At 41.9% G+C, this 14,777-nt stretch overlaps 1 protein-coding gene across 4 annotated transcripts in view; it reads left to right on the forward strand.

Annotated features, from left to right (window-relative positions):
- Positions 1–1,158: 1,158 nt before the first annotated feature.
- LOC128944416 (core histone macro-H2A.1) overlaps positions 1,159–14,777 on the forward strand; it is a 42,732-nt gene continuing 29,113 nt past the window's right edge. For 2 of the 4 annotated variants that reach the window (XM_054287647.1, XM_054287648.1), the window contains exons 1-2: positions 1,159–1,267; positions 8,917–9,117. In XM_054287647.1, the coding sequence (XP_054143622.1) occupies positions 8,946–9,117 (172 nt within the window). In that variant the 5' untranslated portion in view covers positions 1,159–1,267; positions 8,917–8,945. The remainder of the gene's footprint in view (positions 1,268–8,916; positions 9,118–14,777) is intronic. The other 2 variants (XM_054287649.1, XM_054287650.1) reach the window with 1 other exon arrangement.

Consider the following 14,777-nt stretch of genomic DNA (forward strand, 5'->3'; position numbering starts at 1 on the left):
TTCTTTTAAACCCCCTTCTTCCTTTCTGCTACTTTGTATGACAAAGGCCCTATGATGATGTGCTGATATTCAGCAAAATAAGGAGAACTGGAGCTCAGAGTGGTTGATGAGAAGAGCAGGAGAGAAACTCCTTGTAATCCAGTAGTAATGGCATTATGCCACTTCTCACCTAGTACAGCTCTACCCATGAAAGAACAGCAAGTGACAACGGGGAGGAGGCTATGGGCTGGCATTCTGCTTTGGGTACTGAAGAAATAGGATGTTCCTTTCAAATGGCAGTGGCACAAGAGTCTGGGAGCATTAGCAAGCCAGGAATCTTCCAGGACATTGAAAACTCCAGCTGCTTCTAGTCCCACCATTGTAAACACAGAGGCAGTCTGTTGTGACTTGTCTGTCCTGCAGCCAAGATCCGCTGTGGCAGCCGGTGGGTGAGGCAACTGGGGAGGCAGGAGAGGAGAGGTGGAAAAGGGAATGAACCCTTGGTCTGGCACAGGGCATGGAGGCAAGGGGCAGCAGCCACCCAGTGATACCAATCCGGCAAGGTGAGCTCAAGGACATCCGTGTGGCCCATGCACTAACGTCTCAAAGGCTCCATCTGGGGCCTTGCTAAAATGGCACTGAGCCATTTTTGTATAGCACGAGGAATAAGGTGCGTGCTCCTGACGGATCAATCCAGCTGCTCATTCTCTTCTCTCTATAAACTTCATTCTTCGGAGAACACAGCGCGAACCCCTCGTTCTGACCTCCCCGTCCTGAAAATGTGGGAGCGAACACGTTTGTACACAATGGCTCGGCCGGCAGCAGCTGCGGAGGCCGCGGTGCCAAAGCCCAGCCCCACGCAGGGACCGGGCTTTACAACAGCCGGGCCGGGCCAGCTGCGCCGTGCGGACGGGGCCGTGCGGGCGGGAGGAGAGCAAGGAGAGCCCCGGCAACCTCCGGGATCGCGGCACCCGTGACCCAGGCGTGAAGGATCGTGAGGGGATCCGTGCGAGGATCGTGAAGGATTGTGAGTGCAGCGTGGGGAGACGGTGAGGGGATGGCGAGGGAGCGCGCTGGATCGTGCGGCATGGTGAGGCCGCCCCGCCGCGAGGGGCGGGCGGTGGATGTGACGCGCGGGCGCGCGGGGCATTGTGGGAGCTCCGCCAGCCCGTCCAGCCGATCCCGGTGGCCCCGCGGGCGGAGCGGAGCAGCGGGAGCGGCAGCGGCGACGGCAGCGGGGACGGGAGCGGGGCCGCCGCCGGCCGACCGGAGACATCTTGCCCGCGCCGTAAGTCACCGCCGCGGTGCGCCCGCCGTGCGGGAAGGAGGGGGCGCGGGGGGCTCTGTCGCGGCGCGGTGACACCCGGCGGCGGTGGGGGGGCCGCGAGCCGGCCGGGCGCGCCGTGGGACGGAGGGTGCCGCTCCCCTCCCCCGAGGGAAACCGGGAGTCGGTTCAGCTGCTCCTTGCTGTGCCTCGGGTGAAGCCGGGAGATCCACCCGCGCCCCGCGAAATGGTGGCAGCGGGGCTGTGTTTCCCTGGAATCCGCTATGGAATGACGGTGTGGGGCTGCAGGGAGCCCGGCGGGGCTGCAGGAGCGGCCCGGGGTGTGGAGCCGCGATCCCCCGCGTCCCCGCCGTTCCACGCACGGACGGGCTCCGTCCTTGTTCCCACCGCGGGTCGCCGAGCAGGGGAGGATAATCGAGGAAGACTGCGAAAAGCACAAGGCAAAAAACAGCAGGACTCGTTTTCCGTGTGTTTCACTTCGGGATGAGGAACCCGCGGTGTAAAAGTTACCTGCTTCGTGTGAACGACTTGATTTAAAAAAAGCCTAATGATGTATTTTAAACCGTAAGCAGAGGCTGCTGAGAGTAGTAAAAATAAATGTTTGTCTGGAAACAGGGCTCCTTATTCTTTTAGGACTGTCACTTCTTGTAGAGGCTGCAATATGTCTGCCTGCGGGATTGGAGCAGCCCGTAGGGACTGGCTGGGTGTGGGTGTTCTCCGGGGGCACTGCGAGTGCTGCAGGTGAATGCAGGTTCCCGGGGCTCCGCACCGGCCCCGGCACGGCAGCGCTGGGACTCACACTCAGGCTGACGTGTTTGTGCCTGTAGGAGACACTGAGGGCAGCAGACTGATTCTGTGACTCGCATCTCCCTCTAATCCTTTTGTTTCTTCTGTAATCGTTAAAAGTAAGTTGTAGAAGGCCCGTGAAATTGTGTCTGAAGGAAGCAGTTGGGACTAGCTCCTATGCGAGCAGGGTGGTGTAAAGCTGAGGTTGCTTCATTTGCAGTGGTGGAAAGAGAATTGTGTTTGAAATATACTTGGATGAGACTTGTTATTTATCTCTTGACCATGCAAGTGAGCAACCATTTTTTCCCCAGGACTGTGTGTGGCTGTCACTTAGCAACAGGTCTGTAGAGAACTTGGCAGATCCACTGCCTCCCCCATTCTGAAGAGTAAAAGAAATAAATTAGCAAAGGAGCAAGAGTGCCATTAATAAAAACAGTACCTGGGTTCTCAGGGACAGCCCAGAGTTGAAAGACTTAGGTTGGAACAAGACAATTACAGTTGCTTTGAAAATTATGTTTTAATGCAGTGGGGTATGAAAGATTTTGCATCACTAGAAAACTACCCAGTGTATTTGGGAGTTTGGGGCTTTTTTTTTTCTTAAGTGTTGTGAAAGAAAGGCATTACATTGTTTACTTAGTAATGGTTGCAAGTTATTTTGCTGCATTATGTTTTGTAACCTTTTGCACTGAAATCTGGGCCTCCTGGGTTTCTGAAGAGTAACTTTGTTTTGCTGTGTGTGCTGTATACCCTTCTGATTGCCAGTAAAGCCAAATGTTGACAGTGTAGATTAAGCCATAACTGATATAAAAACTAGCAAGACTAGAAGTTGGCTTAATGACAGTAAAGTCAGTAAGGTGCTTAAGAACTGCTTATTTTGTGGATCAGCATGAGCAAAAAGAGAAGTCCACCACTGCAAGCTTAGTCTTAAAAGAAACCAGTGTGTTTAAATTTATTCTTAGGAGTTGCCTAGTTCTGCCAATACATAGCAATGAGCTTTGATAAAAGATATTCTCTTGATAAGGTAGGTGATATAATCACAGTCTGGAAGAATAATCGTGAACCTTTGCTCTCAGAGAAGTACAGACATATTTTTGTGCAACACTGCCAGCTAGGATCAAAGCCTGCTGTCTGTTCCACAGAAAAGGTAGTCCTACCCCAGCAAGGTTAGAAAGCAGGAATAAAGGAGCAGAAATCTGTAACTGATGCCACAAGTGGAGAAAAGAGCCTCCAGATAGATCCTCCATTGGGAGGGGAAGTGTTGGCCCTGTGGGTAGTGCTGAGCATTAGGTTTTGTCATCTCAAGAGGTAAAATTGGAGAAAAAAAATGCAGCACTTGTGGAAAGACTGCAGGGCTGGCTTGTTTGCTTGCCTGGGAAGGATGCTGAGAACACACAAAGAAGCCACAGTTCCTTACCCAGGCCCATTCTAAAGACAGGATGGTCAGGATTCAGCTCAGGGTCCTTGTTCCAGGAGTGATGCAAGAATCACACCATTCATGACCTCCCTGATGGATCAAGTTCTTGCAATCCTTTCTCTCAGCAATATATTATCTATTCTAAATTTTGTTCTGCATTTGAATTTTGCCTTGGAAGCATCCACATGAATTCTTTATTATGTTTTTATTTTCCTACAAAAATGTTAAGGGACAAAGTTGTTTTCAAAGTGTTATTTAAAGCAGTTTTTCTGCATTGATTTCACCAATGGTCCAGTGACTTAAGGCCCTCTGTAAATTATTATGCTTTCTATCTAGCATACAAAAACCTGTAATGTATAAATGGTTATTTCAGGCCAGTTCTCCCAGCAGTGGTCAGTGAAAACAATTGCATTTAGGTTTTCCTGGCTATTGGTGGCAGGATGCCCAGCAGAAACTCTTGTCACACTCCAAGCACTGTTCTTAGTGGAAGTTTGCACATTAAGGGATATTTGTTTTGGTGTTTCAGAGTCACTGTGGGAGGGAGAGACTTCTGCCAGTTGAATACAATTGTGCAGCAGTATTTTGTTTAGCACAGATTCTGTGAAAACGCTATTCCTCTTTGTTCTATCCTTTATGTTACTGTTATAGGAATTTTAATTGTCTTAATCTTCAACAGAAAGTACACCTATTGTGCATCCCTAGATTGGGAGTGTTCTCTTGGTTTTCCACATGAAAATAAATGTATGGTGCTATCTTCTCAGATGAGAAGTTAATGGAGTTATGGAACAACTGTTTTACAGCTGTTTTTCACTCTTCTGTGTGTTTCAGACCTCAGAGAGTTACTGCTTTGATAAAGAGCTTGAGCTAAAGTTTGAAATCACATCAGATCAAATATTAACTGAGTGATTGACTCTTTTTAGTTTTGTTGTACCCTGAAACCACAGTCCCAGGCAGAGACACCGTTGTGCCAGGCAAGTATTATTGGAGACCATTCTATACCATTTTATAACTATGCCAGAGTAGCTTCTGACTAGCTAAGAACAGAGCAAGTTCATTGTCACAGCAAAGTCAAATACCTGTTTTCAGCAAGAGTTCAGTGAGTGGCTATTATTATGGGACACAAATAGATTTAAGAGAGAATGGCAGCACTTACATTGTTAATCTTTTGAAACAGTGGAAAGAAAATAGTATTGCAGTTAATCTCTTGTGATACAAAATGAACTTTCCAGCTTAGTCTTTGTACTGAAAGAAAAATAATTATTATATCTTAGTATTATTCCTATTGTAGTAATGATCTTCTGGATTCCACTACTTACTGATCTGATGATGTAGACCTAAATTGAATCATCTCTTTGCTAAGTGCAGTTAATACACCAGTGTCAGCCCACAATCAGCACAGTCTCTATCTGACAGCAGTAAGAGTCATAGTAATTTGTTTAGTCATTAAGAACCAATACCTGAAAACTGTTAATAACAGACTGGGTTTATTACTGCTGTTTAATCAAGGTGTCAAATCAACTGAACTAATCAAGTGCTGGTATTTGGAATTTGGGTATCACTTTACCAGGATGTTCAGGCTGTACTTTAAGAATTATGTGGTGTTAAACCTTTCAGAAAAGCAGATGCCTTTGTGCATTTGAAGAAGATGGTATTTGAAAGTGTGGTTCAGCAGAGTATCTGTCTTCACACAGGAAAATATGGCCAACCAGAGTTACTCCAGCCAATTTCAAAGACAAAAATGTTAATTATGCTGATTTCATCACTACACCTTAAGGTTGTTTCTTAGGAAATGTATTTCTGGCTTGCAAAGACATGACAGCGGAGGAGCCTTGTAGCTTGAATCCTTGCTGTGACCAAATTAATACATCATCAAATCTTATTTATGCATTTGGAGATCTTAGAAAGCAGTGTGAATCTTTCCACAGTCTTTAAGGAGTTTCAAAAGGCTGTGAATCAAGTGTTAAATTCTTTATCTATATCCAAGCATGGCAGAGCCACTGAAGAATACAGTGTTAAATTTGATTTGAAGTGAAAGGTGAACTCAGATACTTGACTCCTCAATGATATCCCCTAATTATCACAGTGATAATTTTGTGACCTCTCACATTGAAACAAAATCATTTTATCATCAAATATTTGGAGAGACTTTGCAATGTATTTGGTAAAATTCTCAAAAATTCCATTACAAAGGCAGGACAGAAGAAAGAAAGAAAGGAAAGCACTGGTCCATTGACTGTGATTTATTTAAAAATATATTTACTTACTTTTATTACACTGCTCCAATCTTGTCTGAACCATGATGCGTGTGATAAGGTTGCCTTCGGTTGCCTCTGATCTGTGGGCTCCCAGTGACTCAGCAAACAGCTCCAGTTCATTAGTGTTGGCAGCATTCCAGAGTTTCTGGTGTTACAAAGATAAACCATTTCAGAACATGTAAGGCATACAGCTTTCTTTGGTTTTTGATCTGTTGCCATGCTCTTTGCATTTCACCTCAATGCATTTTCTTGTGGCTTTTGCAAGTGAAATCTCTTTCTGTTCTCTTTTTTGGTGGAGAACTAGAAACAGGGAAGAGGCATTTGAGAGTTGGTTGGGCCATCCTGCAGCTCAAAGGCAGGACAAACAGGTTCTGCAAAGTAATGATCCTGAATGCACAATTAAGCTCTGAAAAAGGTTTCCGTGCCAGGCTCTCACTTTCACCTTCCAAATGGTTACATGGTTGGTAACAGTAAAAGTGGTCCTTGAAACCTAATTGAAGTTTTCCTCCCTCCACCCCAACATCTGAGCAATCTGAACATACATGTAGGGATGGGATCCTTGAGATGGGAAGGTCTGAAACTCATCTGTATCACATTTCACCTTTAATACTGAAAGTTTCAGAAGTTCTTTTTTTTTTCATTATGCAGCTCTGTGCACCAACACCTTTCAGATTCAGGCAAAGTTTCTCCTTAGAAATAAACTTGCATCTAGAAAGTTCTTTAATTTTCCATATAAGGGGATCAGGTGAATTGGCAAGCTGGTCACATTACTCACACTAATATTTAGGATATCCTGGACCTAAGTGCATAAGATAAAGGGGAAAATTAGCTGTAGAATTTGCAGAGGTGATAAAGTAAGCTTATGAAAGAAAAAAAAAAAAAAAGACACCATTTTATATATGGGTTGATGTTATTCTGTATTGCTACCTATTTTACTAATGCTTTGGTACAGTTGTTGTAGCAGCTGATAGCTAAAATTACATTCTCCCAAAGAAAGAAAACATTAGGAAGTAAGGATTTCCATATTCTCTTCCAGCTGTTCTGATATCCCATAAACTCACTAAATGATTAATAGAAATTATAGAAATTTACTGCTTAAGGCTTGCAGGCTTTCTCTAGAAAAATTATGGTTTTCATCACTGACCTCTCAGTTACAAACCAAATATCTTGCAGGGCAGCACAGATATTTCTTATGCCACTTTCCATGGTGTTTGATTCAATGAACCTCTTAACATTTGAGGTTAAACATCCCTAGTCCTGATGATGACAATGGATTATGAAATATGAACATAATTGCTGGCAGAAGGTCTATAGACAAGTCAAAGCCCCACCCAGCCTTCCTGCTAACAAAGACAGAGCTAGCTAGATGAGAAAATGCAGTTAAATGGATGTTTTTAAAATCATTGGTGAACTGCGTTTGGGTCATTTCTCAAGGCAAGAAAATTGGCTTTTGTCCTCTTCTTCACAGAATAATGGCTGTTACAGAGCTCAGTCCACAGCAGATGAAAGGAGAAGGAGCCCTTTTGATGGCTTCCCCTTTCCAAAGATTCCTTTCTGTTTCTGGACATGAGTTTCCTAAACATAGTGTGACTTTCATCTCATCTATGAAGATGGGATTATTTTGTATAGCTTTTCAAAAGAGTAAACTCATAGCATTTAATTTACTTAATGTGCTGTGCAGGTGTAGATTCTGATGAATGGAATGTGGAAGTGGAAAGGAGAAGAAACCTCTGAGACTCATTTTCCTTTAGCTATTCTGATGGTATTTGTTTGGCAGTTATGTAGCCTGAATCTTATTGACTCATTGAGAATTGAAGGGCTGCAGGATGTGTCAGCACAGAACAGAAATTGCAAAACCTAGAAGTGGGGTTGATGAACCTGTTTTGCCTAATTCTGAGATCACTTCATTGTGTATTCAGGCATGTGGAAAATACAGTTAGGTTCATGAGGGCAAGGAGAGAATTCAGGATAGAAAAATAGGGGAAGTAGAGAAATGGTGTGATGGGAAAGCAGGACTCAAGAGGGTTTCATTGTGGAGGGTATAAACACATCAGTGAGTTTGCCATGTGTGTTAGGTGGGATTTGTGCAGCAAGGGAAGCAGGGGGGTGCACAGAGGTGTGTCTGTATCACTGGTGCATTCTGTTGGTTTCCCTGGAGTTCAGACCTGAGGGAGGGGAGGGGTGGGGAGATGGGCACTGTCTCCTTTCCTCTGAGGTCATTTCAAAACCCAGTGAGTTGCCTAAACCTTCAAAGACACCTTGAGAGCCTGTGAACCCTTCACCTCTTTGGATTTGTCAGTTTCTATTTACAGTCTGAGCAGAAATCAAAGAGAGGACAGAATATGTTTGACAGCTGTATCAGCAGTAGGTTCCCTCAGCGAGATAAACTGAGATACAGTTGTCAGCTACGTGCTGGGTGTTCAGAGCACTGTGCTGTCAGGGAAAGGTGGCAGATAGAAGATTGTCAGGTTCCTGGAGGGAATGTTGAAGCAATATGGTCTTCAGTGTAGAGATGGCTGAGTTTTGGTAGGTTCAAATCTCAAGGGGGCTATTTCAGATCTTTCTAAAAATAGAACATCTACTGTACAGGAGATGTATTTTGCCATCCGTAGGCCTTTGTTCTGTCAGTTCTCACACATATGGAAAATCGAGTTTTTTTTAAAGGAAGTGAATACACTTTATGAAAGCTTTAGTGGATATGGTTTCTCCTAGTTTGGAAGGTAATTATGCATGAACCTAACTGCCCTACCACAGCAGTTCAAAAGCCCTACCGAAAGGTTTTCATGGAGATAAGGGAGCTGTGTCAGTCTCCTTGCAGAAAGCATCCTCTGCTTCAATGCAGAAGTTCTATTTTAAATCCAGTACCTATCACTCTCTGCTCCATTAGTGGTGCTGGGTTTGATCTGCTAGGAATTTCACAAAAGTAGATTCTTAGGAAATAACTTGTTTTATATATTTTCTGTATAAAGTTATGCCGAAATACAATGGGAAGTAACATTCTGGGGGAAATTATTTTAGGTTCTTGTTGTGTATATTTGAAAAAGGCAACTTGTCTGTATGTTTTAGACACTGTAATGCATTGCCTACCCCAAAATGCTGATTTGCCTTGGAATTCAGTGTGTACTCTTAAAGCATCAGCCCTTACTAATAACCTTTTATCTTTTGTTCCTTTTTTTTTTATTTCTTTCTAAATATAGAGTGCTGTTTCAGACCTGATACAGACAAGATGTCCAGCAGGGGTGGAAAGAAGAAGTCAACCAAGACTTCACGCTCTGCAAAGGCTGGGGTCATATTCCCTGTTGGAAGAATGCTCCGCTACATTAAGAAAGGCCACCCCAAGTACAGAATTGGTGTTGGTGCTCCTGTGTACATGGCTGCTGTACTGGAATATCTAACTGGTAGGTTTTGCTGAGTTATGTGAAATAGGAGCAGTAAAAGTTAAACACAAACTGAATTTCCACAGAAAAAAACCCCAAACAAGCGAAAAAAGTTAGAGCTGAAGTTTGTGTTTTGCATCGCACATCTAAGCCAAAATCAGGGTACCCTCACCCCTGCCTCAGAGCCTTGATGACTTTTGTTTACTCCAGTATAGGATTTGCTTTCACCACTTGTAAACATACTCTTTCCATGTAGTCAGGGTTCCCACTGCCATCAGTGTGTGTGGACTACATTGTTGCAGTTCTCCTCGCTTTGATTTTGTGCCTGATGAGTTTGTTTGGGTTATAATTGTCTGTTAAGCATATACATTAATTTTAAATAGAGAGTTTCTCCATGTTTACACAGGGCTGAGACTGCTTACAGCCTTGTTTAAACATTTTTGTTCAATTTGCAGATTTCTTTTCAGACTGTTTGCAATTGCAATTTGTTTGATTGAGTCTGTGTATACATGCAAACTCTTCATCTGCCCTAGATCTATGTAGCTTATTTGCTTACAGTTGTAGTTCTAGTTCTGTTCCCTTCATCACATCAGAATGAGAATACCTTAAATAACTATCTCATCTTCTCACAGAACAAAAGTATTATTTTTCCTCCATTTAGAAATAAGCTTCAAAGGAATAAAATGCTTTGCCCAATGACATAAACAACTAGACATGCAAGTAAAGATCTTTATATAGCTGATTTGTTCTCAGACAAAACTTGAGATATTGCAAGTTTACCCACTCCAAACAACATTGCAAAAGCAGTCTTTTGACAGAAAACCCCAGCTGTAATAGCATCAATATATGGGCTTTTTGCAGTAATGGTTTGCTTAAAATAAAAATGGATAAGAAGGTTCAGTCACCTTCATGTGGCCAGACTGATGTCTAAGTATATATCTGTGGTGTAGGGATCTAGCAAAAAGCTCAAGTGCCAGATAGATGAGTGTTCGGAGCCAGATTCTATTAGCATGACTAAGGAAAAGTTTAAATTGGATTTTATTTCTCAAAGCAGTGTTTCTTTTTCCAGTGCATCTGCTTGTGTCGGTGTTCTTGCCATAGGTTCAAGTGTTTCAATGGACAGGAAACTTTAAGCTGTATTGGTGTGCTGAGCCTCTAAAAGGTACAGGTTTTTCTTTGACTCAAGCACAAAGTTATAAAGTATTGACTTTTCTGGAAGTATTTAAAACTGAAGCAACCTGACCTTACTACAACATTAGATATGTCTTATAATGGCTCTTAACGTTGAAGGACAGAAGATTTCTTCCTATAAAGTTTCTTCTTCCCCTAAAGATGAAGACTGGTAATATTACCAAATAATTATTAGAGTGCTTGTTTTCTGTAGGGTATTCATACCATCAAATATATAATTTTTTCACCTTCACTTGTCAACATTCAGTATTCTTTATTTGGGCCTTTTCTTTAAAAGAATGCTTTTAAATTTCATAGATGGCCTTAAAAATTAGTATTTCCTTTAGCTAGGTTGCTGCTTACAGCAATAACAATTCAAATAAAAGGCTTCTTAGGGGGAAGAGTGCTTTGAATGCTGTCCTTTTAAAGAAACAGAGCAATACAGGTGCGCTTAAGGCTCTGCTAATGAGCAGCACATGTTATGGGTTAAATGATTTAGTGTTGACTGAGGCAGTGATAGTTCAGGCAATTAAGAATAGGCTGGAGAAATAAAGTTGTTTCTTTAACTGCTGTGCATCTTGGGAACTTGTCTGAGGACATTACCAGCAACAAGAAAAAAAAACCCAAGGAAAATAACATATATCACTTTAGGAAAAACAAAAGGCAGGAGGAAAGAATAGCTGAAGGAAAAAGTACTTTCCTTCTTTATCCCTTTAACTATTTTTAGGCAGTTTTGCTGTGGTTTTTCTGTCTCCTTAGAAGGCTAGGTAGATAATCCTAGTAACCTGTGAGGTATCTCATGGCTTTCTTTCATTCCTGTACATGGATGCATCTCAAAAGCACAGATACACCTTTCTTTCCACAGTTGGTACTGGTTTTATCCTAGAATTATTTGGGTTGGAAGGGACCTTGAAGTTCATCTTTTTCTAATCCCTTTGCCAGGGACAGTGGTACCTCCCACTACACCAGGTTGCTCCAAACCACATCCAGTCTGGTGGCCTTGAACCCTCTTGGCCATTTCCAGAGGTGGGGCAGCCACAGCTCCTCCAGGCAACTGTGCCAGTGCCCCAGCACACTCACAGGAAAGAATTTCTTCCTAATATCTCATCTAAATCAATCCTCTTTCAGTTTAAAGTGATTCCCCCTTGTAGTCCCATCACTACAAGTCCTTCCCTCTCCAGCTTTCTTGTAGACCCCTTACTGTTTCAGTCTGGTGGGATTTTTTTCTCCTTTCTCTAAGTTTTTCACACAATGTATAGTATAATTTTTAAGCCTTTAGTGCTCAGTATGTTTTCTGAACTTCAGGTCATTCATCTTTTTCAGTGTAATTCGGAAACAGCCCCTTGAAATGGAATGCTTGGAGATTTTTGGTTTGTGTTCTTTTTACCTCTTGGCAGTTATTACTTCACAAAACCAGAGAAATCCTGACTTCTCTCCAGGCGAGTTTTTAAAGATCCTTGTGTTAGCACATGGTCTGAGACCAAATCAAAGCATTTCAACCATTTCAAAGTAAAACCAGGAACGTGACATAATAGGAAGGAGACCATGTGAACTGGCATGCTAATAAATTGGCTAAATCAAAAAGCAATCCTGTGTATCCAGGAAGGAGAACTATAAAATATCAAAAGGAGTCATAGAAAAGAGAAACTTCAGAAACAAAAATGGGAGTGGAAATGACAGAGACATGACCTAATAGAAAGGAACCTACAAAGGTTTAAAAACTGGTTCATCAGTGTGCAGAATATGGAACCACCTTTATTTGTTTAGAAGGTGAGGTGCTAAATTTTGCTGCCCTTTTCTGAGGTTTAACTTCAATGTAAATCTGAAATTAGCCCTTAATGTGGTCAGATCTGGGATTTTCTGTTCAATTTGAGATTTGAAATTCTGAAATGCTTCCAGCTGTTCAGACTTGAAGGTCTGTTCTGGATTCATCTGGATTTATGACTTACCACTTTGTACTTTTAAAGTAGCATTTTTTAATCATTTTTATCATTTATCTACAACTCCTCATCAGAAAGTAAGAGTACACATTCTGTGATTTCACATGTCCTTAGATTTCAATGTACTTCACATTTAAACAAGTTGCACAGGGAGTATCATCCTTTTCTTACTTATTCAGTAAAGGTTCTTGTTACCTAGAAGTAACATTAGAAAATAATTCTCTCACCAGCACAAGCAGTGTATCTGGTTTGGTTTATTAAGCCAAGTTGCTTTTTGTGTCCTGTTTTTATCTATGGAAATAATGTGTTATGTCCACTGCAAATAGGATGCAAGTGTGTCTTTCATGGGTAAATGTGCAGAAAGTACCTTTGAGTGTTACTAATATTGAGGGAGGTGGATATGCTTCCTTTCTTTATACTGCAGGAATAGAGTGGATGCCAAATAACTGTAAATGCACAGTTCTTTCTTTTCCTTCTTTGAAGCAGCAGTTCATGCAGTGCTTCCTGCCTTGCAGGGAATAGTCAGAATAGTGGATCAGTTCTGCAGCATAAGCAGAAATTAATTTTAACCATTATCAACAGTTTTCAGCTGGTTCATTCTGTGTTGGTGATTCCTATTGTCTTCTTTCCTTATTGCACTTATTTTCCAATGGCTCCTTGCCTATTTGTCTTTCCAAACGTGGACTTCAGAAAACTGCAATTGCCTCCATAATTTCTCTGCAAAGTAGTGCATCAGTATCAGTTTAAGTCAAAAAAGAGCTCTAGGTCAGTCAAGAGAATGGCCACAGACTTCATCTGGGGCATTGCAGCCACTCACATGAATTTCAGTGATTTGTATTTGTCAGAACTGGTCCTGCCATTCATCTTATCAAGTATGGTCTTTGCAGGTAGTAGAGCTTGCACAAGTTACATTATCCAACCTTTCTTACTAATGGAAAAAGATACTCCTTTGCCCTTGAAAAACAGGAATCTCTTGAACATATTTAAAGGCAGAAAGAGCCAGGCCTGCAAGTGATTTCTGCTCCCCCCTCCCCCATCATCTGTTCTACACTGTAAATAATTTTCAATTGCCAAAATGTCATAGCAAATGAGGAGAAGGAGAAGTTTATAAAACAGCAGGAGCACAGGAATACAGAAGAAATGAGACTGATTTATATTTGTTACGTACATATGAAGGTAGGAGAAATTGTTAAATACCTGGTTTCTCCATTACATCTTTTTCTCAGCTGTGTTTTTGGATTTTTTTTTGCACAGAGGTACCATTGATCATATATTTTCTTGAAATGTAAAGTAAGCACTTCCTGAACCCCATGGTTAGAATTGCATCTGAGGCATTCCCATGTTTACCCGAGTTTTTGTTTTCAGGCTTTCTGATGTCACCAGAATCAAATAATGGGAGTTCATGTGCTGAAGCTCAATTCATTGCATTTTTATCTTGATGAATTTTCAATGTGGGAGACATTTTTGATCCAGCTGCTGATTTGCTGCAAAGGAAAAGTCCTTCCTGAGAGCAGTAGGTTTAACTGCTCACTTCAGATGCTCATTTTGCAATGTCCAAGCTGAGCAAATTGAACTGCTGTTCACCTCTTGTGTTCTGCTCACTGACCAAAACCTTCACAGGGTCACAGAGGAAAACAATTATTTGCCCTTTTTGTCAAAGCAGGTGTTCCACTGAACTCCTGCTTGGAAGCAGAGGGAGCTCAGGGGTCCACAGTAAAAAAGCATTAGGTTAGAAGCAGATTCAAGTTCCAGGCAGTCTGAGACTCCCATAAATAACCATCCTTGGAGAGTAATGAAATTTAAGAAGATAATTAATTGACAATATCTTTTTGATACAATTGAAAAGTGCATTCACTACCAAGATACATTTCTTCTATTTAAATAGGCAGCTTTAGAAACACTTCATTTTATGGTGGTGTACCACAAACTCTGTCCCAAAGACACCAGAGGTGAGTTAGGGGCTCGTAGGACCTGTGTCTTCCCTGAGCAAGCATGAAAATATCTTTGTATGTAGTATGGTTTCAGTATGGATTAATACTGCACCTAAAATACAGCAGGGTTGTTTGTGGCAATAACCTCACAAGCAGAGACCTTTTGACTGTATCAGCATAGGAAAACTCCTTTGTAACATTATTTCTACAAAAGACTTGTGTCATGCTCTCAAGTGAAGTGTCATTATCACAATTTAAAATAGCTCTGCTTGTAAGAAGTGCAACTTCAGATATAAAACTTTGCACTGCTATCAGCTGAATGACCAACTTTCTGAAATATGAATGTATGAATCAGTGTCTTTTGAATGTATATAAATTAAGAGTTTTCTTTCACTGATAAGCCAGCCCTGTAAGCACTTAGGTATGTGTGTCTGTCTTATTGTGTAGTCCCATAAACTTCCATGGATCTCTGAGTTACAAAAGCTCACTCAGTACAAAATTCCTCACCTGATTACAGTCCTCATGTATTCTCCAAGCTGCACAGGTCAGGTTTGATGAAAAACTGTAAGACCCACCAAGTGTGTTTTCTTGTAATAAAAGCTCTAACAGTTCATACTGCTATGTCAACATGGTTCAAAGG

This window comes from Melozone crissalis, unplaced genomic scaffold (genome assembly GCF_028551555.1).
Source record: "Melozone crissalis strain CALT ecotype California unplaced genomic scaffold, PUWL_Pcris_2 ptg000061l_1, whole genome shotgun sequence".
Classification (NCBI taxonomy): domain Eukaryota; kingdom Metazoa; phylum Chordata; class Aves; order Passeriformes; family Passerellidae; genus Melozone; species Melozone crissalis.